The following is a 27233-nucleotide window of genomic DNA, read 5'->3' on the forward strand; positions in this document are numbered from 1 at the left end:
ATCATAAGAAGGATGTGGAAGCTTTGGAAAGGGTTTAGAGGAGACTCACTAGGATGTCGCCTGATATGGAAGGAAGGTCTTACAAGGAAAGGCTGCAGGAACTGAGGCTGTTTTTGTTGGAGAGAAGAAGGTTGAGAGGTGACTTAATCAAGATGTATAAGATAATCAGAGGGTTAGATAGGGTGGACAGTGAGATCCTGTTTCCTTGGATGGTGAAGGCTAATATGAAGGGCTATAGCTTTAAATTGAGGGGTGATAGATTTAGGACAGATATGAAGGATAGTTTCTTAGGGAATAGTAGGGGCATGGGACAGCCTGCCTATAACAGTAGTAGACTCGCCGACGTTAAGGGCATTTAAATGGGCATTGGATATACATATGGATAATAATGGAACTGTATTGGCTAGATGGGCATCAGATTAATTTCACAGGTCGGCGCAACATGGAAGACCAAAGGGCCTGTACTATGCTGCAACGTTCCATGTTCAATGAATCAAGGGAGAAGGCAGGAGAATGGAGTTGAGATAGAAAGTTAAGGATTGTTTTTTCCCCTTTTCATTTTGATACAATGTTACAAAAGACTACTGGTAAACTAGAGGATTGGGAAAGTTTTAAAAACCAACAAAAGACCGTCAAAAAAGGGAGAAAATGAGCAGGGCAAACAAATAAGTAACAAAAAGAGCGGCTTCAATTAGATATAAAGGAAGAGAGATGCCAAAGTAAACAAAGGTTCTGAAGAAAAGGAGGTTGAGGAAATAATGGGGAATGAAAAAAATGACAAGTCGAATAGATAGCTTTTGCATCAGTCTTCATGATGGAGGATACCAATATCATTCAAAAAATACTAAATCAAGGGGTAAAAATGTGGAGAAAATTACTATCAGTGAGGAAAAAGTACTGGGAAACCTAACGGGGCTAAATGCCCATGTCCCTTGGACATCCTAGAATACTGAAGGCAATGGCTAAAGATTACATGCCTTTATTACTGTACACTACTCACTTGCCTCCCCATATATATTTGTCATCTACAAGCTTGACAAAACATTCATTTTCCCTCATTCATAGAGAGGAACCTTGATTATCCGAAATTCAGATAATCAGAAGATCTCAGGATCCCAATAGAAACATTATTATCAAAGGTGTTAGCAACCCTGATCGCGTCTTTTGTTTACAACGATTAAAAGTGAATTCGGCTTACTGAACTGCTGCCAAGAACAGTCCTGGACATTGATGGGAGCCCAGGCACCGTCTCCAAATGACTGATCTCCTGCCCCCACCCTCTTTTGGGGGGTGGGGGTGCTGTTGCGCCGTGTGCTGCTGCCTAGTCTCCTGAATGGGGAGCGGACTTAGCAAGTGCTGACTCTGTCAATCCCCATTGAAGTGAAGCAACGGCAGGGAGAGACTTCACCAATGCTGCGGATCCCTTCCAAACAAGTGTGTGTCTGCTCAGAAACAAACCTTAAGACAGAGAAAGGGAGCAAGGCAGACAGCGAGCGGGAGCAAGGCAGACAGCGAGAGTAAAAAGGAAACTTCAGAAAACTCCAGACCCCAGAGGAGAGGCGTTGAATCAATTATGCAAATAATCAATTATCTTAACTGAATACTGCCTGCCCATCTCATTCAGATAGTAGAGGTTCCTCTGCATATTGTAAAGCTACAGTGATATTGAATGCATTTGTAATCTTCTAAGAATCCTTAGATTCTACAAAATCCTAGAGATTTGGAAAACTGCCAATGTAACGTCTTCATTCAAGAACGAAGACAAAAAGAAAATATAGGACAGTTAGCTCAATATCTATCATTGGGAAAATTTTAAGAGTCAGTTATAAAGTGTGTAATAGAAATGCATCATAAACAAGCAGTCGTCATATTTCATGAAGGGTCAAAGTGTAGCGCTGGAAAAACAGCAGGTCAGGCAGCATCCAAGGAGCAGGAGAGTCTATGTTTCGGGCAAAAGCCCTTCATCAGGAATGTGGAGGGAGGAAGGGGGTTGAGAGATAAATAGGAGGAAGGGGATGAGGGTTGGGCAACGTAGCTGGAATGGCGATAGGTAGATGCAGATGGGGGGGTGATAACTGTAGGTCGGAGGGGAGGATGAAGCAGACAAGTAGGACAGTTCAAGAGGGCGGTGCCAAGTTGGAGGGTTGGATCTGGGATGAGGAGGAGCAGTAACGAAACTGGTGAAGTCGACATTGTGCCGTCTGGTTGGAGGGTGCGAAGATGGATGAGGTGTTCTTCTTCCAGTGTTCAGGTGGCTTGGTTTTGGCAGTGGTGGAGGTCCAGGTCTTGCCCGTCCTTGGCGGAGTGGGAGGGAGAGTTGAAATTGTCAGTCACAGGGCGGTGGGGTTGTTTTGCGCATGTGTCCCAGAGATGTTTCCTGAAATGTTTATGCAAGGAAAATAATACCTGACAAATGTATTAGAATTTTGAGGTAACATTCAGGATTAATAAGGGTGAACTATTTGACCTAATATATTTAGATTCCCAAAAGGGATTCAGTAGGGTACCGCATTTAAGGCTACTTAAGATAAAGGTCCATGGTGTTGGTGTTGGCATGGACAGAGGATAGGCGAAGTAATAGAAAAGAGAATTGTGATAAGTGAGTATTATCATAATGGCAACTTGTAACTAAGGGTGTGCTAAATGGATCTATGCTGGGACAATTATTTAAATACATAGATTTAGATGCGGGAAATGAATGTCCTATTATTTTTGTCAGACCTAAGTGTGGAGGCAAGTGGTGAGGAGAAGAGGGTAGGGATGAAGACAAGTTGAGTGAGTGGACAAAAACTTGGCAGATGGATTACAATGTAGAAAAAATGTTATGCACCTTGGAAACAAGATGGGAAGAGTGAGTATTATTTAAATGGAGAAAGCTGCAGCACGGAGATATGGGGTCCATCATGTAAGAATCACAAAATTAAATGGAATATTGGCTTTTTTTCAAAGGGAACGGAGTTAAAAATAGGGAAGTCTTGCTCAAATTATACAAAATACTAGCCAGTCCATACCTGGGATACTGTGAACAGTTTTGATTCATTTAGCTAAGGAAAAATACACTGGTATTGGAAATGTTCACTAGGTTGATCCTAGGTATGGAAGAATTTTCTTGAATTAGGTTGGGTGTGTCCTATTTGGAGTTAGAAGAATGAGAGCTGACCTAAGATTATTAGGGGTGTTGACTGGGTAAGTGTGGTGAGGTTGCTTTCTCCTTTATAGGACTCTCGGACTAGAGGGTACAGTCTCAGTAGGGAGTTGTCCGTTCTAGGACCAATGAAGAATTTCTTTTCTCGAGAATTGTGAATATGTCGAATTCTTTACCAGAAAACTATTGAAATTTGGTTATTAAGAATATTCAAAGCTGAGATAGACATTATTTTTATTAGTTCGACTGTGGCACTAGAAAAGCACAGTAGGTCAGGCAGCATCCGAGGAGCAGAAGAATTGATGTTTCGGGCATAAGTTTCCTGATGAAGGGCTTATGCTCAAAACATCGTTTCTCCTGCTCCTCGGATGTTGCCTGACCTGCTGTGCTTTTCTAGCACCACACTCTCAACTCTGATCGCCAGCATCTGCAATCCTCACTTCCTCCTATATTTTTTAATTAGGAAGACAATCCGGGGTTATGACGACAGGAAAGTGAAGTTGAGCATTATCAGATGAGTAATGATACCATTGAATTGTGGAACAGACTTGATGGGCCAAATGGCTTATTTCTGCATCTGTATCAATGGTCTTAACTTGATTCCTGCTTTTTAAAATATCTAACCAATCAGGAGAAGATGTACAGAATATCAGAGATGCTCATGAGGCCTAATAGGTTTTGAGCTATGCAGATCAAAGCTGTTGGAATAATTTGAAGATGACTTGGGTAAATTTATGAGTAAATTTGTGGGTTTAATTTTCTGAATTATTGAAGATATTGAATATTGTATGAGAAATTATTCTGAAGGATTAATGTTTGGAGTAAGGTAGAAATTTTTTTCTTGTGTCTGAAGGAAAATTGAAATGTGGCAACATGGTGGCTCAGTGGTTAGCACTGCTGTTTCAACAGCACCAGGCACCCAGGTTCGATTCCAGCCTCAGGCGACTGTGCAAACTCCACACATTCTCCCTGTCTCTGTATGGGTTTCCTCCAGGTACTCCAGTTTCCTCCCATAATCCAAAGATGTGCAGGTTAGGTGAATTGGTCATGCTAAATTGCCATAGTGTTCAGAATGTGTAGATTATGTGCAATAGTCAGAAGTAATGTCGAGTAATAGGGTAGGGGAATGGGTCTGGGTGGGATACTCTTCGGAGGGTCGGTATGGACTTGTTGGGTCAAAGGGCCTGTTTCCTCACTGGAAGGATTCAAAGAATGTGGTGCAGATTTGTATATTTTGTTAAAAATTGATCGAGAAAAGAATAGAGTGGAAACAATGGTTAAAAAAGAAAATCAGCTCAACAGTTGCAACATAGATCAGAAACAGTGGAGATTTTATTGTAAAATTTTGCATTAAATTGGCATATGATCTTCAGTCCAGGTTCAGTAATATCAGTCTAATTAAACTAAAATTTAAGTAAAATGTAAAACCATGGATGACAAAAGGGCTGGTGGTAAAGCCTCCTTGTGAAATTAGGTATTACCCCCACATAATGAGAATGAGAAACCTATCACTGAGTGGACACAGCTAAGTTTATGAATACTACTGACCATGACAATTGTTTTGATGCATCTGTATATGAGAATATTTAGTGGTATTATCACTAGACTAATAAGAGACCCAGATCAAATCTTGCCATGTCTGATGGTGGAATCTGAATTCAATAAAATTCTGAGTCTATTAGAAAGTGAGGACTACAGATGCCTGATGAAGAGCTTATGCTCAAAACATTGACTCTCCGGCTCCTTGGATGCTGCCTGACCAGCTGTGCTTTTCCAGCACCACAATCTTCGACACTTAAGAGTCTGATACCAACCATGAAAACATTGTCGATTGTCAGAAAAACCTATCTGGGTGACTAATCTCGTTTTGGAGAAGGAAATCTACCACCCTTGCCTGGTCTACATGCACCTCCAGATCCACAACAATGTGGCTGACTCTCAACTGCCCTATTGCCAATTAGGAATGGTCCATAAATACAGATACAGTATTTAATACAGCAATAAATAGTGACATCCTCACCTCATGAATAAAAAAGATGGTAATTGGACTGATTAATATCATATCACATTGCTATTCCTGAAGGCATGTACATGGCTCTTTGTCTGCTGATTGATTTTGATCCATTTTATTGGGTTTTTTTCTCCTTTTTTTGTCAGTGGTGATTTTTAAATGTCTTCCACTCCTTTGGCAGGGTAAGGAAGTAGGTCCCAAATTTAGCTCTAGGTCAAGTGGCAATTAAACCCCTGTTGTTAATGTTATTGTATTCTGAAGCACATGTTAGCCATCAATCTAGCCTGCCCCAACATAAGGACTGACCAAAACTAACTGAATTTATTGTTAATATATCATTTGTTTTGATCATTTTTAATTTAGAATTTTATTATAAAGGATAACATAAGCTTAAAGGAACAAGGGAAAAAAAACAAGCAGTATTTTCGTTTGTGTTTTATACTCCTGACTTTGAATGGAACAGGATAATTGCAGTTGTACAATCTCATGGATGATAATCTTAGAAATAAGCATAGGTATTTGTTCTGAAGAGAGGGAGTAGAGTTTGTAAATCTGGGTCACAAACAAAGTTGATGTTATCAATGTCTTTGGCAGAGAGATTCTGTTAATTCATCCGTCTGACTAATTGTTTCTTTTTTTTGTTTTTCAGGGTGGAAGGGGGCCTTGGGAATATCAACTTGAAGTATGATTACTTTTACAAAATCTAAATTAAAACTCTGGCGGAACCACTATCAGCAGGAAGCTTTGAGATGGTTTTCATTGGCACTCTTAAATGCAAACAAATGATATAATACAAGCAAATCAAATAAGGGTCTTTCCATATTTATAATTTCCTTAAAACTCGCACAACACCAGGTTATAGTCCAACAGGTTTAATTGGAAGCACCAGCTTTCTGAGCGCCGCTCCTTCATCAAATGGTTGTGGAGGACACAATTGTAATCCACAGAATTTATAGCAAAAGTTTACTGTGTGATGTAACTGAAATTATACATTAAGTCTCTCATCTGTGCCATAATGTTTAAATTGATTCTAATCTAAAAGAATGATTTAACAGAGTCTTGCATGGATTCATTTGAGCAAAGTACAATGTAACTCTGCAAGTACAAATTCACCCCACAAAAGTATATGTGCATGTGTGTGTGTGTCTGGGGTGGGGTATCGTGAGTGTTTGTGTAAAAGAGAGTCGATATGTTTGTATGTGAGTGTAAAGGGGTCTAAGTCTATGAGAGGATGCATGTGAGTGTGGGAGTGTGTGTGTCTGTACTCAGGGATGCCCTCATAAGAACGGAGCTCATCGACCACCAGTTCCAACGTGCCATAGCAAGGAACTGTAATGAGAATATCTCTTCTGTGTTCTTTTCAAGCAGATCAAAATGATTTTTTGTGGAAGCACATGCAATCACTTAGAAACGTGGTAGCATTTTTATACTGAAAAATTTCCCAAATTAATCAGATTTGAAAATAGACATTGGTTCGATCCACTTGTTCAGTTTACAGAACCATGTATTATATCCAAAAGGGATGTGTAGTTCATGTTCAGGAACTTAGTATAAAAATCAATGATCTCACTTTTAATGTTGCATCATTAGTGTGCAGTTATGATTTCTGTGCAGTTATGTCTTCAATGAGTACCTAATACGATTATTTTAAGAGCTGTAAACTTTGTATTTCCAATGTGATTTCTTAACTCATTTAGTTCATCATTAATTCTTCTAGTTGCAATATTTCTGATTTGTTACAGTAAACAGACAAGATATAAGGCAAGTACTCAAAAGGGTTATTAAGAATCAAAATTAGAGAATACTTGTACATTTGTTTTTGAAGTTATAAAAATAGCATAGTAAACAGCTTCACAAAATTGACTAATTTGACCAACTCTGTACAATGCAACAAGTGGCAAAATTATAGTTGTAGCAAGTATTACTGAAAAATAATTAAATAATCTTAATATCCTTGTTAGTGGGAATTAAATCAGATTGAACAAATTGGTAAAATTTAAATATTTAGCAGTATGCCACTTCAGACAGGATTGGGTAGTTATCACTTTTTTAATAATATTGAGGTTTTATTTTGGGTAAAGTATCACCAATATTTCCCATGAAAATATTAGTTCCTTGACCAGCATTTAGTGAAATTGGTTGCACCATAATTATTGATATCTAATCCTTCCAGCTGGGAAAATAAGACAAGTATTTGTAGAACCTTGACAATGTTTAAAATTATAAACAGCAAAGTAAATCAATTCTCACTAAGATCTGAAGTATTGATATCCTCTGCTTTTCAACTTTCCAGCATGAAAATCATGTAAAATTAATATGTCACTTTGCCCTATTTGTCAAGATCTATAGCATATAGTCACAGTAGCTGCATGGTTTTAGCTATATTGTTTATGAAGCTTACAGTTAAAACCCAGGGAAAGCTGAGGGCTGATGTTCTGAAATGTAGCTAAGAGTATGTAACTCTGGGAGGCAATGGCCTTTAGTATTATCGCTAGACTGTTGATCCAAAGACCCAGATGATGTCCTGGGAACCTGATTTTGAATCCTGATGTGGCAATTAGTGGAATTTTAAATTAATTTTAAAAAACTCTGGAATTAAGAGTCAAGTGCTGATCATTAATCCATTGTCGATTATTGTGAAAAGCCCATCTGGTTCACTAATGTCCTGTTCGGGAAGGAAACTGCTCTCCTTACCTGGTCTCGCCTACATGTGACTCCTGTTCCACAGCAATGTGGTTGACTCTTCATGATGAAAGGGCTTGTGCTTGATTCTCCTGCTCCTCTGCTGCCTGACCGGCTCTGCTTTTCCAGCACTTCACACTCTAGTCTGATCTCCAGCATCTGCTGTCCTCACTTTCTCCCTGAATCTTAAATGCAATTAGGGATGGGCAATAAATGCTGCTGAGCCAGCGACACGTTCATCCCAAGAATTAATAAACTAAGATGATGTTTTACATTCTGTACTATTAAATGATTACTTTTCAACAAGTCTTTTGAAAGTTCTTACTCCATTAAGTGGAAAAATACAATTTAACTGTAACTAATTCCCTTTCAGGTAATGGTCCACATGGTTTTAATATCCAAGTCATAACTAGAAGTAAATTGACATGCCTTCATTCTAAAGGTTGAAAATTTCTCCCTGTATTGGTTCAAACGTCAGAATGACCATTAAATAAGGGCCGTGGAATGGTAGAATGATGTAAGAGACTGGACAGTAACAAAGCACTTTGCAAATACTGACAGTAGGTCCAGAAGTGACTTATGTCAGAGAATGATCACGTACCAGAGAAAGACCCTTCAACAGTGTAAGAGGAAGATCTTGCACTGGTTCTGATGGTTCATTCAGATGTTAACCAAGTACTTTCAGGAGTTAACAATGAAGATTGTAGAGACTTACAAAACCAAAATAATTTATTCACAACAATAACAATCCAACATGTATGGTTTATAACAAATATACTGCAGAAGTATGTACACTAGGTAAATTTTCTCAACATCAGTGTTCCATATAAAGTCTTGTTAATGATAGTGTGCAATGTAGAGTCAGGCATCTTCCTCTGCACCTTCCACTGTAACCTTGTGTACTGACACAAAGTGATCAAAACCAGACTTTATGACAAATCGTAGATGTGTAGCTCTAGTTCCATCCTGCTATATAGAGAATATAATTTGTTAATTCACATTCTTTTCTTTTTTAAAAGTTAGCACACTGCTAAGTCACAATACAATTTTCAAGATTATATCATCATAGAATGTGATTCCTTAACTCATTCACAGGATCTGGGCATCACAGGCTAGACCACCCATAAAGTGAGGCTGTAGTAATGTCACTGGACTCATATACCAGGATACCAGGCTTAATGTTCTGGGAATATGGTTTGAATGGCACCTTGGCAGATTGTGAAATTTAAATTCACTAAAAAGCTAGCCTAATGGTAACCATGTAACTGCTGTCAATTGTTGACAGCAATTAGTTTCACCAATGGCCATTTGAGAAAAAAAATCTGCTGTCCTTGACTGGTCCACAAGTGACTCTGGATCCACAGTAAAATGGTTGACTCTTAAATGCCCTCTGGGGAATTAGGAATGAGCAAAAAATACAGTTTTGCTCACATCTCAAGAATGAATTCAAAAATATACATGGATTGTCCATATCTAGTTGCCCTTAAAGTACTGCAGCTAACTTGGATCACTGGGTAAGTACACCCACAGAAAGGGAGTACTAAGTATTTAACATCTATAATAGTGAAGGAATGGCAACATTCGTTCTAAGTCAAGATAATTATGGTCTGGAAGAGAATTTGCAGGTGATGGTGGTTCTCCCACATGTTTGCTTTCCTTGATATAAGTAGTAGAGGTTGCAGGTTTAGAACATGCTATAAAAGGAGCCATGGTGAGTTGCTGCATTGCACCTTGTAGAAGGCACACACTGGGTGGGATTGCCTTGCTCTTTATGAATAGGACATATCTAGTCAATTTTCCACATATTTGGGGAAATGTCAGTGTTGTAGCTGAACTGGAACAACTTAGCTATGGTGCGGCAAATTCTGAACTCTTCAATACTATTGCCAAAATGTTGTCTGGGCCCAGAACCTTTGCAGTATCCAGTGTCTCCAACCATTTCTAGCTATCACGTGAAGTGAATCGGATTGGCTGAAGACTGGCATCTGTGATGCTGGGGCCCAATGGAGGAGGCCAAGATGGAACATTCACTCAGTACGTCTGGTTGAAGATTACAGCGAATGCTTCTACCTTATCTTTTGCACTGATATGCTGGACTCTGCCATCGTTGAGGATGGGAATGTTCATGGACACTCCTCCCCTGATGAATTGTTTAATTTTCCACTCATGATTTGATGTTGCAAGATGGCAGAGCTTAGATGTCATCCATTGCTTGTGGGATCGTTTTGTTCTGTCTATAATTAACTGCTTATGCACTTTGGTACACAAATAGTCTGTTTGATAGTTTCATCAGGTTGACAACTCATTTTTAGGTATGCCTGGTGCTGGTCCTGCACTCTCCTTTGAACCAGGGCTGATCCCCTATCTTGATGGTAATAGCTGAGTGAGGGTATGCTGGACCATGAAGTTGCATATTGTGTTAGAGCATGATTCTGCTGCTGTGATGGGCATAGCACTTTATGGATGGCCAGACTTGAGGTGCTAGATCTGTTCAAAGTCTGTCCCATTTAACTCAGTGGTAGTGCCACATAACACGATAATGGGGTTTCTCAATGTGAAGCAAAGGTAATGCTATGGAATGTCAAGGGACAATGGTTAGCTTATCTCTTGTTGGAGAAAATCGTTGCCTGACATTTGTATTGCATTGATGTTACCAATACAGCAAGAAACAGACCATTTCGTCAAATCAGTCTATGCTGGTATTTCTAATTAATTCAAGCCTCCACCCATTTTTGACCCGTGAATTGTTTTTGTTACTTTACTTACCGAACTAGGTTGCAGTGCACCTTGCACTCCCAAACTAATGAATATTATTTTGGACTAGCTGGTTAAATTTAGTAATGTGTATGCATACAACATTATTTGAATTGCCCCCATTTTCCAACGTGGGAAAGTGATTGTCCTTCACTCAGAAGCTTGCTGCAACAGCACCATAGAGATCAAGAAGTGCAGTGGATGGGGAAATCAAATCACTATAACACCACTCACTCCTACTTTGGGGAGGAACTGACATATTATGATTTCATACAGACTAATATGTTACCTCAGCTTTTTGCAAAATTTACTTACTGTAAATTCCTCTACTTGAAGCTGTTCCTCAGAGCGCTCAAGTTCTGGGAAAAAGACAGCATCACAGGATGAAAACCATCAAATGAAATGGAACAGAAGCCATTATTTTCCACAACAATCTTGGTGATATCATCAAAATATTTGTTGAATACACTTACCGGTGTTAGTCATTGGTTCGAAATCTACAGGTTCTCCTGCTATACTTCTCTCAATACCAAGGCTGCGCACTGGAATAGCACATCAAAAAGATACTTATTACTTTTGGAATATTTATAATGATTGTGAGTAGCTGGTGAATTGCTTTATTCTTATAAACTTGGCAATATAGTTCAATGTTTACTCATGCATTTACACTGAAACATATCCACAAAATATATTTCAAAACCAAATATGTATTCATGATGCCAAATGCATAAAAATTTTTTCAAGTTCATGAGTAATTAAGAACTGCTGTTCATTGCATTTTATTCTTTGGACACATACAGAACTAGGTAAAATAGCCTGTAGGAACAAATTACTGCAGATGCTGGAATCTGAACTGAAAACACCAAATGTTGGAGATTACAACAGGTCAGACAGCTTCCATGGAGAGAGATCCAGCCTGATGAAGACTCATCTAGACTCAAAATGTTAGCTTGCTCTTTCTCCATGGATGCTTTCTAGCATGCTATTATCTCCAGCATTTGTTGTTTTTCGGTAAAATATCCTGTTTATCACAGTAAATAATTTGCCTATTCAAATAAAGTGATTAAAATGCAGCAAAAAATCTTACCATTGTAACAGTGAATTTTCATTGAGCTAATTTTTATGAGATTAGCAAAACTTAGGATAAATTCTTGTGGGAACATTCCTGTTGTAATCCAAAATGTTTCTGTATTACTGTAAGCAGAAGTACAATATGAGACTTAGCATTTTTGTTTATCCATTCTTTTCTATGTCTTATTAGTGTCACAAATAATCAGTCCTTACAGAAGCCAAGATGGAAACAACTTGCATTTATATCTCACCTTAACTGTGACAGAATAGAACATAGAACATAACAGTGCAGTACAGGCCCATCGGCCCTCGATGTTGCACCGACCTGTGGAACCAATCTGAAGCCCATCTAACCTATACTATTCCACTCTCATCCATATGCCAGTGACCATTTAAATGCCCTTAAAGTTGGCAAGTCTACTACTGTTGCAGGCAGTGCATTCCATGCCCCTACTCCTGAGTAAAAAATTACCTCTGACATCTGTCCTATATTTCTCACCTCTCAATATAAAGCTTTGTCCCTGTGCTAGCCACTGCCATCTGAGGAAAAAGACTCTTACTGTCCAAACTATCTAATCCTGATTGTCGTATATGTCCCAATTAAGTCGCCTCTCAACCTTCTTCTCTCTGATGAAAACAACCTCAAGGCCGTCAGCCTTTCCTCCTAAGAACTTCCCTCCATACTACATCCAAGTAAATCTCCTCCGAACCCTTTCTAAAGCTTCCATATTCTTCCTATAATGCGGTGACCAGAACTGTACACAATATTCCAAATGTGGCCACACCAGAGCTTTATACAGCTGCAGCATGATCTCATGGTTCCGAAACTCAATCCCTCTACTAATAAAAGCAAACACAGCGTATGCCTTCTTAACAACCCTATCAACCGGAGTGGCAACTTTCAAGGATCTATGCACATGGACACCGAGATCTCTCTGCTCATCTACACTACCAAGAATCTTACCATTAGTCCAGTACTCTGCATTCCTGTTATTCCTTCCAAAGTGAAGCACCTCACACTGTGCCACATTAAACTCCATTTGCCATTTCGCAGCCTCGCTCTGCAGCTTATTTATGTCTCTCTGTAACCTACAACATCCTTCATCACTATCCACAACTCTACCAAACTTAGTGTCATCTGCAAATTTACTAACCCATCCTTCTATGCCCTCATCCAGGTCATTTATATAAATTACAAACAACAGTGGACCCAAAACAGATCCTTGCAATACCCCACTAGTAAATGAACTCCAGGATGAATATTCCCATCCATCACCACCTTTCAGCTAGCCAATTTCTGATCCAAATTGCTAAATCACCCTCAATGCATGCCTCCGTATTTTGTGCAAAATCCTACCATGGAAAACCTTGTCAAACGCCTTACTGAAATCCATATACACCACATCAACTGCTTTATCCTCATCCACCTGTTTGGTCACCTTCTCAAAAAACTCTTAATAATGTTTGTGAGGCACGACCTATCCTTCACAAAACTGTGTTGACTATCCCTGATCAACTCATTAATCTCTAGATCATTATAAATCCTATCACTTATAACCCTTTCCAACACTTTACCCACAACCAAAGTAAGGCTCTCAAGTCTACAATTACCAGGGCTGGCTAAACTTCCCTTCCTGAACAAGGGAACAACATTTGCTATCATCCAATCTTCTGGCACTATTCCTGTAGACAATGACAACATAAAGATCAAAGCTAAAGGCTTGGCAATCTCCTCCCTAGCTTCCCAGAGAATCCTAGGATAAATCCCTTCTGGTCCAGGGGACTTATTTTTACATTTTCTAGAATTACTAACACTTCCTCCTTATTCACCTCCATCCCATCTCGTCAAGTTGCCTGTATCTCAATATTCTCCTCGACCACATTGTCTTTTTCTAGTGTGAACACTGACAAAAAGTATTCATTTAGTGCTTGCCCTAACTCCTCTGACTCCACGCGCAACTTCCCACTACTATGCTTGATTGGCCCTAATCTTACTCTGGTCATTCTTTTATTCCTGATATAGCTGCAGAAAGCCTTAGGCTTTTCCTTGATCCTATCTGCCAATGACTTCTCATGCCCCCTCCTGGCTCCACTTAGCTCTCTCTTTAGGTCTTTCCTGGCTAACTTGCAACTCTCAAGCTGAGCCATCACATCTCATCCTAACATAAGCCTTCTTCTTCCTCTTGACAAGAGATTCAAATTCCTGAGTAAACCACAGCTCTCACGCTCGACAACAGGTCTTCCCTGCCTGACCGGTACATACTTATCAAGGACCCGCAGTTGCTGGTTCTTGAATAAGCTCCACATTTCAATTGTGCTCATCTCCTGCAATTGTGCCCATCTCCACATTTCAATTGTGCCCATTTTCTTCCTCATCCTATGCATCCTAAATCTTGTCTAATCGCATTGTAATTGCCTTTCCCTCAGCTATAACTCTTACCTTGCAGTATATACCTATCCCTTTCCATCACTAAAGTAAACATAGCAGAATATGGTCCAAAGCTTTAGATAGTTGGTAAGAAAAAAAAATTAGGCAAAGTTTCTTTTCCAGTTTTTGGCCTATAATGTGGCAATTCTTTGAATAAGCTTAGTTACATTTTCAATTTTGGTGCAATCTCTGTATTTAATCAAAGGTGGGGGGAAGGGGTGGCAGAAGTGAACAGGGGAGACACTGGCATTTGAAGAAGAGCAGGCAAATTATACCAAGTATCTTGACCAATATTTATCACTCACAAAAGCAGGTAGTCTGTAATTTCTATGTTTGTGGGAGCTTGTGGTGCGTACAGTTAGCTGCTGTATCTCCTACATTACAAGTGTGACTACACTTCATTGGACCTAATTAGCTGGAAAATGTTTTGAGACATCTGGTAGTTGTGAAATATAAATTAAAGCTCTTTTTATAATTGACTTTATTTTACAACCTCCAGCAAAGCAGGGGTGTTCGCTATTGAGCGTGGAATAAGTCCCAGTAAGCGATCTACTTCTCCGCCAAGAATTTTATCTCTTATCACCTTACACTGTTACTGCAATGAATTGATGCATTTTTATTGCACATTCCAGGCATGGAGCTAAAGTCATAGCGTCAGGCTGTCAAAGCAACCAATCACATTTTAAAAGAATGCTCACTAACAGTCCACTTTGATGGGATTTCTCACAGAGCAATGAGAACCTTGAAGTTTTCAACGTGAGGCACTATATCAATGCAGTGTGTTGTTATCTAGGGTGAAGACCCTGTTCGCCAGCCGCAGAGACGGATTGAAGGCCCTCACCCGTCCAGAATGTTCTCCGGCGGGTGTTTCTCATCCCCAGATGCCGCCAACACAACCTGCGTCCCCGCCACCATCAGACCGAAATCCCGTTTCATGTCCCGTCCCCGTTACCACAGCAACCCGCCACTTCCGGTCCTTTACATACGCCCCAGACGCACAATCCGGAACTGACTTCCGGTCCTTCCCACAATCACCTTCCCTCAATTTTCTGTTTCATGGTTCCGTGCCCAGGAAGTGCTGGGAGAAGGAGGTTTGGTAAATTTGTCAGTTTTACAGCTCATTTGGAAATCTTTGTGACTGCAGTCGGGTGCTAGCAGTAACCAGTTAAGGTAAGTGTTTGGGGAATAAGTGGGGAGAAGTTTAGGGGAAAGGGATTGATTTTTTGTTTGTCCAACCACAGTTTTCTCCCCATCCCCGAATGCCTCATTTTCAGGATGTGGCATTTGAAGCCACTTGTGAGAGCTGGAAGAGTTATTACTGTAGAATGGGAAGAGCCTCACTCTGCATCTTCCCAGTGAGTTGCTGGGTTAATTGCTTTTGGACTCATCCAGATTCTGTATTGCCTATCCCTCTCCCAAATAGATATGAACGTTTGTTTTCAATACTGGAGATACTTTTGTGGTTAAGTTCAAAATTAACTTGATATGAGTTATAAGAAATTTAAGGATGTTAGTATTTTGTTTCATCATGTAATTAATTATATGGGATAGCAATAACTGAGATTATGCACATGAGGCAATATGTTCGTTGTGATGATTCACAACTGGTTTAATCAAAAATGGACACGAATATGTGACTTTTAAAACAAACTTCAGGGAATAAAGATTGTTTTGACTGCCTCCTAATAAACTATGTGTTCAGAATGTAGTTTAAGCCTGAAAAAATACACTGGATAATTACAATTGAATACGATTAAAGATTAGTGGGTTTTTTTGCATAGTGATCTGAACATCATAAATGTTTTTGTTTAAACTCAATGTTTTTGTGATAAATTTTGGAAATTTATTTTTTTAAATAGTTCATAGTGACCACATCTGTAGCAACTGTTGATTGCTTGAGGAACTCTGGCTCATAGAATCGTCCCTTTGGCCCATTGAGTCTCCATTGACACATGAGAAACACCTGACCATCAACATAATCCCACTTGCCAGCTCTTGATCCATAGCCTTGAATATTATGACATTCCAAGAGCACATCCAAGTACTTCTTAAAGAATGTAGAACAATTGCCTCTACAACTCTCCCAGGCAGCACATTCCAGACTGTTACCAAAGACGTTTTTGCTTTCATTCCTCTGGCATCCCTACCTCCCCGCTCCTGCTCCTCATCTCAAACAGTGTCTCCTTGTCACTTCAAATAAGGGGGAAAATTGCTCCTTATCCACTGTGTCCATGCACCTCATAATCTTGTACATCTCGATCAGACTTTCCTTCAGTCTTCTCTGCTCCAATGAGAACAATGCAAGCCCATCAAACTTTTCTTCATAAGTTAAATTTTACATCCCAGGCAGCATCTGGTGAATCTCTAGTGCCCCAATAGTAGCTGTTTCCAGCATTCCTTAGCCAGATCCTGCCTTATTTTACTAAAATCTGCTCTCCCCCCAATCTAAAACTTTTTTTTGATGAACTGGAATCTGAACTCTGTAACACATCAGGGAGTAGGTGATATACCTGGCTGCTGTGTTTCAGGAGGCAGTCACACCCCTTAAATGAACTCCCTCAAATTCAGTCAGGGACAGGAGGATGTGACTGCAAATGAGGCTGGTAGAGGGATCCAGAATGTAATGATGAAGGTATCTCAGCACTTGAGCTATCTAACAGGTTTGAGATTCTTTCTTCATGTGGATGAGATTGCAGGCTGTAGGGAGGATGAGCAAACTGATCAAAACATTGTGGTACAGGGAGCCATTCAAGAGAGGGGGAGAAAAGAAAAATGTAGTTGTAATCGGGCTTAGTATATCCAGGGAAATAGATATTTCTCTGTGACCATGATCGAGAGTTGTGAAGGTTACATTGCCTGGCTGGCACCTAGGTTCAGGGTATTTCATCTGGGCCGGAGAAGAACTTGGAGTGGGAGGGAAATATCCAGTTGTCATGGATAGGTACCAACGATATAGGTAGAAAGATGTTCTGCTGAGGGAATATGAGCAGTTTAGGGGCTAAATTAAAAAGCAGAACCAGTTTAGTGGTTATAACATAGTGGATAAAATTAGAGAATTAAGCAATTTAAAAGTACTATCAGAAATTGGAGTCCCACAGGAAGAATTCCAGCACGAGGAACCATTATGAATATAATCGATGAATATGCAGTAACCTTTGGATTACTAGCTGAGCCAAGAGGAAATTGGCAGGGAGTCAACAAAATTAAAGAAATAAACACATGGCTGAAAGATTGGTTGGGAGAAACCGGTTCAAATGCATGAGACATTGAGACCAGGACTGGGGAAGGAGGGAGCTCTTCCAATGAGAAGGGCTTCACCTGAATCATGTTGGGACCAGTATCCTGGAGAATTGCATTACTAGGACTGTGGATAGGGCTTTAAACTATAAATATTGGGAGGGTAGGATCAGTTGCGTGGAAAATTATGGAAAACGTTAAAAGCGGCGAGGGCTCAGCAGTGATTATTAAAGTTTCCAGAACAAGTAATAGGACAGATAGTATAGAAAAGCTCAGGAATCTAATTTCAGTCATAGCAAATAAGAGGACAACTATGAGAAGCGGCAGTCAACGTAGGACTGAGGGTGTTGTACTTAAATAAACACTGTATATGAAACAAGGTAAATGAGCTTTTTGATTAGATTACATTACAGTATGGAAACAGGCCCTTCGGCCCAACAAGTCCACACCGACCCGCCGAAGCGCAACCCACCCATACCCCTACATTTACCCCTTACCTAACACTACGGGCAGTTTAACATGGCCAATTCACCTGACCTGCACATCTTTGGACTGTGGGAGGAAACCGGAGCACCCGGAGGAAACCCACACAGACACGGGGAGAACGTGCAAACTCCACACACAGTCGCCTGAGGCGGGAATTAAACCCGGGTCTCTGGCGCTGTGAGGCAGCAGTGCTAACCACTGTGCCACTGTGCTGCCCACATTGTAGTGCAAACTGAAATTGACAGGTTTGATGTGGGTATCTCACAGATTTGGCTGCAAGGAGAGCACGATTGGGAGCTAAATATCCAAGGATACTGCAGAGGGGGCAGGTTGATGTGTTACTAAGAAGTCAAATCAAATGATAACAAGACAACAAAAAGGATTGATGAGGGCAGAGCGGTAGATGTAATCAATATGGATTTCAGTAAGGTGTTCGGCAAGGTTCTCCATGGGAGACTGATTAGCAAGGTTAGATCTTATGGAATACAGGGAGAACTAGCCATTTGGATACAGAACTGGCTCAAAGGTAGAAGACAGAGGGTGGTGGTGGTGGAGGGTTGTTTTTCAGACTGGAGGCCTGTGACCAGTGGAGTGCCACAAGGATTGGTGCTGGGCCCTCTACTTTTTGTCATTTACATAAAATGATTTGGATGAGAGCATAAGAGGTACAGTTAGTAAGTTTGCAGATGACACCAAAATTGGAGGTGTAGAGGACAGCGAAGAGGATTACCTCAGATTACAACGGGATCTTGACCAGATGGGCCAATGAGTTGAGAAGTGGCAGATGAAGTTTAATTCCGATAAATGCGAGGTATTGCATTTTGGGAAAGTAAATCTTAGCAGGACTTATACACTTAATGCTAAGGTCCTAGGCAGTGTTGCTGAACAAAGAGACCTTGGAGTGCAGGTTCATAGCTCTTTGAAAGTGGAGTCGCAGGTAGATAGGATAGCACAGAAGGCGTTTGGTATGCTTTCCTTTATTGGTCAGAGTATTGAATACAGGAGTTGGGAGGTCATGTTGTGGCTGTACAGCACATTGGTTAGTCCACTGTTGGAATATTGCGTGCAATTCTGGTCTCCTTCCTATCAGAAAGATGTTGTGAAACTTGAAAGGGTTCAGAAAAGATTGACAAGGATGTTGCCAGGGTTGGAGGATTTGAGCTATCGGGAGAGGCTGAACAGGCTGGGGCTGTTTTCCCTGGAGCGTCGGAGGCTAAGGGGTGACCTTATAGAGGTTTACAAACTTATGAGGGGCATGGATAGGGTAAATAGGCAAAGTCTTTTCACTGGGGTCAGGGAGTCTAGAACTAGAGGGCATTGGTTTAGGGTGAGAGGGGAAAGATTTAAAGAGCATCTTTTTCACACAGAAGGTGGTACGTGTATGGAATGAGCTGCCAGAGGAAGTGGTGCAGGCTGGTACAATTGCAACATTTATGAGCTATTTGGATGGTATATGAATAGGAAGGGTTTGGAGGGATATGGGCTGGCAGGTGGGACTAGATTGGGTTGGGATATCTGGTCGGCATGGACGGGTTGGACCAAAGGGTCTGTTTCCATGCTGTACATCTCTATGACTCTAAGTAATATAAATTTGAAAGGCATAGAATCTGTGTGGATAGAACCTCAAAGGGGAAAAAAGACCCCAGTAGGAATTATGTTCTTGCAGTAGTCAGGATGTGGGGAAGAAAATAAATTAGGGAATAGAAAATGTATGTAAGAAAGGCACTATTACAATAATCATGAGGGATTTAAATATGCAGTTGGACTGGGAAGCTCAGATTGGTAGTGGATCTCAAGAAAAGGAATTTGTGGAATGTCTACAAGATGTTTTCTTTTTAGAGTAGCTTGTGGTAGAGCCCACTAGGGAACAGGCTTGGGAATGTGTCATGAGGCAGACATGGTTAGGGAGCTTAAGGTGAAGGGGAGCCTCTAGAGTTCAGAGAACATAACATGATAGAATTCACCCTGTAGTTTGAGAGGGGGAAGCTGGAATCAGATGTAATAGTATTAAAATTAAGTAAAGGTAACTGCAAAGACATGAGAGAGGAGCTGGTCAGAGTTGACTGTCGGGGAGCCCAGCAGGGAAGACAGTGCAGCAGCAATACCAGGGGTTTCTGGGAGTAATTTGGGAGGCACAGTAGAAATTCATCCCAAAGAAGAAGAAACATACTAAGGGGAGTACAAAGCAACCATGGCTGACAAATGAAGTCAGGGACAGCATAAAAGCAAAAGAGATAGTATACAATGAGTGAAGATTAATGGGAACCCAGAGGATTGTGAAGCTTTTAAAGTCAGCAAAGTATAACTAAAAAAACAGTAAAGGTGAAAAATGGGGGTAAACTAGCTAGAAGATTGCAAGAGATTTTTTTAGATACATAAAAGGTAAGAGAGAGGCAAGAGTGGACATTGGACCGCTGAAAAGTGAGGCTGGGGCTGTAGAAATGGCGGAGGAACTGAATAGGTACTTTACATCAATTTTCACAGTGGAAGAAACCAGCAGCATGCCAGACCTTCAAAGAGAGTCAGAGGGCAGAGGTGAGTGTAGTGGCCATCATTAAGGAGAAGGTGCTGGGGAAGCTGAAAGGTCTGAAGGTGGACTAATCACCGAGACCAGATGGGACTACACCCTAAAATTCTGAAGGAAATTACTGAGGAGACTGTGGAAGCATTGGTAGTGATCTTTTAGGAATCACTGGTGTTAGGGAGGGTGCCAGAGGACTGGAAAATGACTAATATAACACCCCTGTTTAAAAAGAGAGGGAGGCAAAAGACTGGAAACTAGAGGCCAATTAGACTGACCTCGGTTGTTGGTAAGATTATAGAGTCCATTATTAAGGATGAGATTGCGAGTACTTGGAAGTGCATGGTAAAATATGGCTGAGTCAACATGACTCCCTCAAGGGGAGGTCATACCTGACAAATTTGTTAGAATTCTTTGCAGAGGTAATGAGCAAGTTAGACAAAGGAAAGCCAATGGACATGATCTATTTGGATTTCCAGTAGGCCATTGACAAGCTGCCACTGACTAGGAATGCTCACCGTGCATGGGAAATTGTGTCTCTCGAAACTGATTGAGATTTTTGGGAACGTGACTAAGAAGATAGATGAGGGCAGGGTGATGGACGTTTCCGACATGGACTTTAGCTAAGCCTTCAACAAAGTTAGAATAGATCCTGGAATCCCTACAGTGTGAAAACAGGCCAATTGGCCCAACAAGTGCACACTGACTCTTCAAAGAGCACCCCACCCAGATTTACCCCCCTACCCCTGTCCCTGTGCCTCTATATTTCCCATGGTTAACCCACCTAACCTACACATCTCTGAACACTATGGGCAATTTAGCATGGCCTATTCACCTAACCAGCACATGCTTGGACTGTGGGAGGAAACTGGAGCACCCAGAGGAAACCCACGCAGAAACAGACTGGTTAGTAAAGTTAGATTACATGGGATCCAGAGAGAGCTAACCAGTTAGATCGAAATTGGCTTGACAGTAGGAAGTGGAGATTGGTGGGGGAGGATTGTTTCTTGGACTGGAGGCCTGTGACCAGTAGTGTTCCAGAAGGATCAGTGCTAGAACCATTATTGTTTGTTATTTACATAAAACGATTTGGATGAGATTATAGGAGGCATGGTTAAGTTAGTTTGCAGATGACACCACAATAATGTAGTGGACAGTGAAGAATGTAATCTCAGAATAAATAGGATCTTGATCAGCTGGGTTAATGGGCCATGGAGTGACAGATGGAGTTTAATTTAGATATGTGTTTCATTTTGGGAAGACAGAGAAGGGAAGCATTTGCACTATTAATGGTGGGGCCCTGGGGAGCGGTGTTGAATAGGGGTTCAGGGACACAGTTCTTTGAAAGTGGTGTCACAGATTGGTGAAGAAGGCATTTGGCACACTTGCCTTCATTGGTCAAACCCTTCAGTATAGGAGTTGTCATGTTGCAGCTGTACAGGACATTGGTGAGGCCACTTTTGGGGTACTGCATAGAGTGTGGTTACTCTGCTGTAGGAAAGATGTTGATAAACTGTAAAGAGTGCAGAAAAGATTTACAAAGATGTTACCGGACTGGAGGGTTTGAGTTGTAAGGAGAGGCCGGATAGGCTCGGACATTTTTCCCTGGAGTATAGGAGGCCACGGGGTGACCTTAAAGGTTTAGAAAATCTTTTATAAAGTCTTTTCCCAAGGGTAGGGCAGTCCAAAACTAGAGGCATAGGTTTAAGGTGAGAGGGGACAGATTTAAAAGGGACCTGAGGGACAGCTTTTTCACACACAGGGTGGTTTGTATGTAGAATGAAGAGTAGATGCAAGTACAGTTAAAAGACCTTTTGGACTGGTACATGAATAGGAAAGGTTTGGAGGGATATGGGCCAAAAGCTGGCAAATGGGACTAGTTTAGTTTGAGAAACATGGTCGGTGTGGACGAGTTGGGCCAAAGGGTCTATTCCTGTATGGTATGACTCCGTTACTCTGTAAGATGAGAGCCTGTGGTGTTAGGGGTAAGGTATTTGACATGGCAAGAGGATTGGCTGATTGGCACAAGTCAGAGAATGGTGATAAAGTGGGGATTTTTCAGGATGGCAATAGGATTTTAACTTGCCAAACATAGATTGGGACTGCCATAGTGTTAAGGGTTTAGATGGAGAGGAATTTAAGTGTGTACAAGAAAATTTTCCGATTCAGTATGTGGATGTACCTACCAGAGAAGGTGCAAAACTTGACCTACTCTTGGGAAATAAGGCAGGGCAGGTGACTGAGGTGTCAGTGGGGGAGCACTTTGAAGCCAGTGACCATAATTCTATTAGGTTTAAAATAGTGATATAAAAGGACAGACCAGATCTAAAAGTTGAAGTTCTAAATTGGAGAAAGGCCAATTTTGACAGTACTTGGCAAGAACTTTCAAAAGCTGATTGGGGGCAGATGTTCGCAGGTAAAGGGACGGCTGGAAAATGGGAAGCCTTCAGAAATGAGATAACGAGAATTCAGAGAAAGTATATTCCTGTCAGGGTGAAAGGAAAGGCTGGTAGATATAGGGAATGCTGGATGACTGAAGAAGTTGAGGGTTTGGTTAAGAAAAAGAGGGAAGCATATGTCAGGTATAGACAGGATAGATCGAGTGAATCCTTAGAGTATAAAGGCAGGAGGAGTATACTTCAGAAGGAAATCAGGAGGGCAATAAGGGGACATGAGATAGCTTTGGCAAATAGAATTAAGGAGAATCCAAAGGGTTTTTACAAATATATTAAGGACAGAAGGAAACTAGGGAGAGAATAGGGCCGCTCAAAGATGAGCAAGACGGCCTTTATGTGGAGCCACAGAAAATGGGAGAGATACTAAATGAGTATTTTGCATCAATATTTACTGTGGAATAGGATATGGAAGATATGGAATGTAGGGGAATAGATGGTGACATCTTGAAAAATGTCCATATTACAAAGGAGGAAGTGCTGGATGTCTTGAAATGCATAAAGGTGGATAAATCCCCAGGACCTGATCAGGATACCCTAGAACTCTGTGGGAAGCTAGGGAAGTGATTGCCGGGCCTCTTGCTGAGATATGTGTATCATCGATAGTCACAGGTGAGGTGCCGGAAGACAGGAGGTTGGCTAACGTGGTGCCACTGTTTAAGAAGGGTGGTCAGGACAAGCCAGGGAACTATAGACCAGTTAGCCTGACGTTTGTGGTGGGCAAGTTGTTGGAGGGAATCCTGAGGGACAGGATGTGTGTGTATTTGGAAAGTCAAGGACTGATTAGGAATAGTCAACATGGTTTTGTGCGTGGGAAATCATATATCACAAATTTGACTACGTTTTTTGAAGAAATAACAGAAGATTGATGAGGGCAGAGCAGTAGATGTGATCTATATGACTTCAGTAAGGCGTTCGACAAGGTTTCCCATGAACACTGGTTAGCAAAGTTAGATCTCATGGAATACAGGGAGGACTAACCATTTGGATACAGAACTGGCTTAAAGGTGGGTGACAGAGGGTGGTGGTGGAGGGTTGTTTTTCAGACTGGAGGGCTGTGACCAGTGAAGTGCCACAAGGATCAGTGCTGGGCTCTCTACTTTTTGTTATTTACATAAATGATTTGGATGTGAGCATAAGAGGTACAGTTAGTAAGTTTGCAGATGACGCCAAAATTGGAGGTGTAGTGGACAGCAAAGAGGGTTACCTCAGATTACAACAGGATCTTGATCAGATGGGCCAATGAGTTGAGAAGTGGCAGATAGAGTTTAATTCCGTTAGATGCAAGGTGCTGCATTTCGGGAAAGCAAATCTTAGCAGGACTTATACACTTAATGGTAAGGTCCTAGGCAGTGTTGCTGAACAAAGAGACCTTGGAGTGCAGGTTCATAGCTCCTTGAAAGTGGAGTCGCAGGTAGATAGGATAGTGAAGAAGGCGTTTGGTATGCTTTCCTTTATTGGTCAGAGTATTGAGTACAGGAGTTGGGAGGTCATGTTGCAGCTGTACAGGACATTGGTTGGTCCACTGTTGGAATATTGCTTGCAATTCTGGTCTGCTTCCTATCGGAAAGATGTTGTGAAACTTGAAAGGGTTCAGAATAGATTTACAAGGATATTGCCAGGGTTGGAGGATTTGAGCTACAGGGAGAGGCTGAACAGAAGCGTTTTCCCTGGAGCGTTGGAGGCTGAGGGGTGACCTTATAGAGGTTTACAAAATTATGAGGGGCATGGATTGGATAAATAGACAAGTCTTTTCCCTGGGGTCGGGGAGTCTAGACTAGAGAGCATTGGTTTAGGGTGAGCGGGGAAAGATATAAAAGAGACCTACGGGGCACCTTTTTCACACAGAGGGTGGTACTTCTATGGAATGAGCTGCCAGAGGATGTGGTGGAGGCTGGTATAATTGCAACATTTAAGAGGCATTTGGATGGGTATATGAATAGGTAGGGTTTGGAGGGATATGGGCTAGGTGCTGGCAGGTGGGATACATTGGTTTGGGATATCTGGTCGACATGGATGGGTTGGACCGAAGGGTCTGTTTCCATGCTGTACATCTCTATGACTCTAACCAGTAGAGTTTGGCAGAGGTCAGAGTTGAGACCACAGCTATTAACATTATACATTAATAACCTGGACGAAGGAACCAAGAATTTTTATTTTATTCATTTACGGGATTTGGTTTCACTGGCCACACCAGCATTTATTACCCATCCATGGACAAAAGAGCTAAATTCCAGAGGTGAGGTGGGAGTGACAGCCCTTGACATCAAGGCTGCAATTGACCAAGTATTCCTAGCAAAACTGGAGTCAGTGGGATTTGGTGAGAGGCATTCTCCTCCGGTTGGAGTCGTAGCTGGCAACCTGAAGATGGTTGTGGTCACTGGTCAGTCATCTCAGCTCTAGGATATCACTGTAGGAGTTCCTCTGGGCAGTGTTCTCAGCCCAACCATTTTCAGCTGTTTCATTAATGACCTTCCCTCCATCATAAGGTCAGAAGTAGGGATGTTCGTCATGACTGCACAATGTTCAGCACCGTTTGCAACTTCTCAGCTACTGAAGCAGTCCATGTTCAAGTACAACCTGGACAATATCCTGGCTTGGGCTGACAGGTAACATTTGTGCCACACAAATGCCAGGCAATGACAATCTCCAATAAGAAGCAATCTAACCACTGCACTTGACATTCAGTGGCATTACCATCACTGAATCCACTGTTATCAACATCCTGGGGTTACTGTTGACCAGTTGCTAGGAGAGCATTGTGGGTCTACCTACAAGACTTGGACTGGAGCGGTTTAAGAAGGCAGCTTGCCACCACCTCCTCAAAGGCAATTAGGGTTAGGCAATAAATGTTGGCTAGCCAGCAATGCACACATGCCACAAATGAATTTTAAAAATCTAACCAGCACAATGTTCAATCAATTTTTGGACAAATGCCAAAATCTTTGCTTTGACATTAAATCTCTCTCTTCCCCGTTACATTATATTTAAAATCATCATCCTCTTGTACAAATGTCTTCGTAGATTTACTGATATTACCTCTGTATCTGCAGTCTGACATCCTGTTTTATGTTCAGCCTTCTTTGAACCCTCCAACGTACATACTATTGATGTCAGAGCCTTTATGTTGCAATGGTTATACTCTGGAACATCCTCCCAAAAGCTCTTGACATTTCTAGTCTTTTAACACTTTGAAAAGCCATATGAAACCCATATTTTGTCCAAAGTTTCATTCATTTTTTCTAATCACTGTCTATGTGAGTTCACTGGTACTGATAAAGGAATGTGAGGAAGATGATAAAGGGCTCCAGTCTGTTATTCTCGTGAATACTTCCTGTATACATGTAAAACCAGACTGACAGAGGAATAGGAGATAACTGATTGGGTCATTGGAAAATTAAGGTACTGGATGGGAAGTTGTCTTGTTTGTACAGCTTTGAGATCAGTGTCAGACTGAATCAGAAGAACTCACTTTGTATGAAATTAATTGTTACCATTAACTTGACATCAAGAATAAAAGCCATGCGTATGAGTTTAAACCATACATCGAAAAAAGTAGTTGTTTTAAAATGTGTCCTGAATTATGGGTTTTTTAAAATATTTTTGCTTGAAGTTTTAATTGTTTTAAAAAAACATCAGATATGCCTTAATTTATTTAAGTTTATGGTTAGTTTTTCAGATTGTCCTCCAATGTCTTCACACACCAGTACAAGACCTGCATTTGAATTTGGACCTATCTATGTACGTGAAAAAGGACAATTGCGCCTGTTGAATGGTGCTCCAAACCTAAAGCCAAGCACTGAAAAATCCAAGTCACTGCGACTGTTTCAAAAGGGCTTCACTGTTAAACTGTGTATCGAGGATGGAGACAAGCCAAGCACTTGCAGGACTGATCACATTGTCTTTACATATACTAAGGAAGGCAGTCTTCGTTATTCTCCCAAGTCGCTTTTTGATGTGGTGCTTGGCTTTATAGCTGATAATATACAGCATGTTGACTCATTAATTGGCTTTCCAGAGCAGATTGCAGAAAAACTTTTTATTGCAGTAGAAGCGAGGAAAAAATTTATTGACCCTGACACAAGTACCAAGGCTCTATTTAAATTCAGTGAAGCTTACGGAAGTCTAGTGCTCCAGTCCCTGTGTTTACGAAACAGGTATAAACTATGTTATCTGATATGGCAATATTGAGAATTCTAGATTGTACAAGTCAGCACCATTCAGAAATTAATCTGAAACATTTCTGTTTACCTATATTTGCTAATCCTGCTGCATTTTCAACATCTTAAATAAATGGTTTACTGAAACATTATGATAGAAATAACACAAGCAATAATAATTCATAACATAGTTATTGATAATTCAAATAAAATGAATTATAAAATAATATAGGACTGCACAATCATGAACATTTCAGTACAAAAACACACAGTATGTTGCGAAAT

At 40.9% G+C, this 27233-nt stretch overlaps 2 protein-coding genes and 1 pseudogene across 3 annotated transcripts in view; 2 read left to right on the top strand and 1 right to left on the bottom strand.

Moving 5' to 3' along the window:
- The window catches only part of LOC122554071, a 21481-nt pseudogene extending 15413 nt beyond the window's left edge, over nt 1-6068 (top strand).
- A 2481-nt stretch (nt 6069-8549) lies between these two features.
- Nucleotides 8550-15040, bottom strand: hspb11 (heat shock protein family B (small) member 11). Of its 2 annotated transcripts, none has more exons than XM_043699634.1 (5): nt 14933-15040; nt 11680-11786; nt 11066-11134; nt 10908-10951; nt 8550-8804 (listed from the first exon to the last, which is right to left on the bottom strand). In XM_043699634.1, exons 1-5 carry the CDS (start codon nt 15025-15027, stop codon nt 8700-8702), a joined length of 420 nt encoding a protein of 139 aa, XP_043555569.1. In that variant the 5' UTR covers nt 15028-15040; the 3' UTR covers nt 8550-8699. The 2 variants fall into 2 exon arrangements, with proteins under 2 accessions (XP_043555569.1, XP_043555568.1); XM_043699633.1 differs by having other exon boundaries at nt 8550-8807.
- Nucleotides 15041-15122: 82 nt separating this feature from the next.
- The window catches only part of lrrc42 (leucine rich repeat containing 42), a 29674-nt gene continuing 17563 nt past the window's right edge, over nt 15123-27233 (top strand). The window contains exons 1-2 of the mRNA XM_043699630.1: nt 15123-15261; nt 26460-26945. Of these exons, the coding sequence (XP_043555565.1) occupies nt 26479-26945 (467 nt within the window). The 5' untranslated portion in view covers nt 15123-15261; nt 26460-26478. The remainder of the gene's footprint in view (nt 15262-26459; nt 26946-27233) is intronic.

The sequence above is a fragment of the Chiloscyllium plagiosum genome, chromosome 11 (genome assembly GCF_004010195.1).
Source record: "Chiloscyllium plagiosum isolate BGI_BamShark_2017 chromosome 11, ASM401019v2, whole genome shotgun sequence".
In the NCBI taxonomy this organism is placed as follows: Eukaryota; Metazoa; Chordata; class Chondrichthyes; order Orectolobiformes; family Hemiscylliidae; genus Chiloscyllium; species Chiloscyllium plagiosum.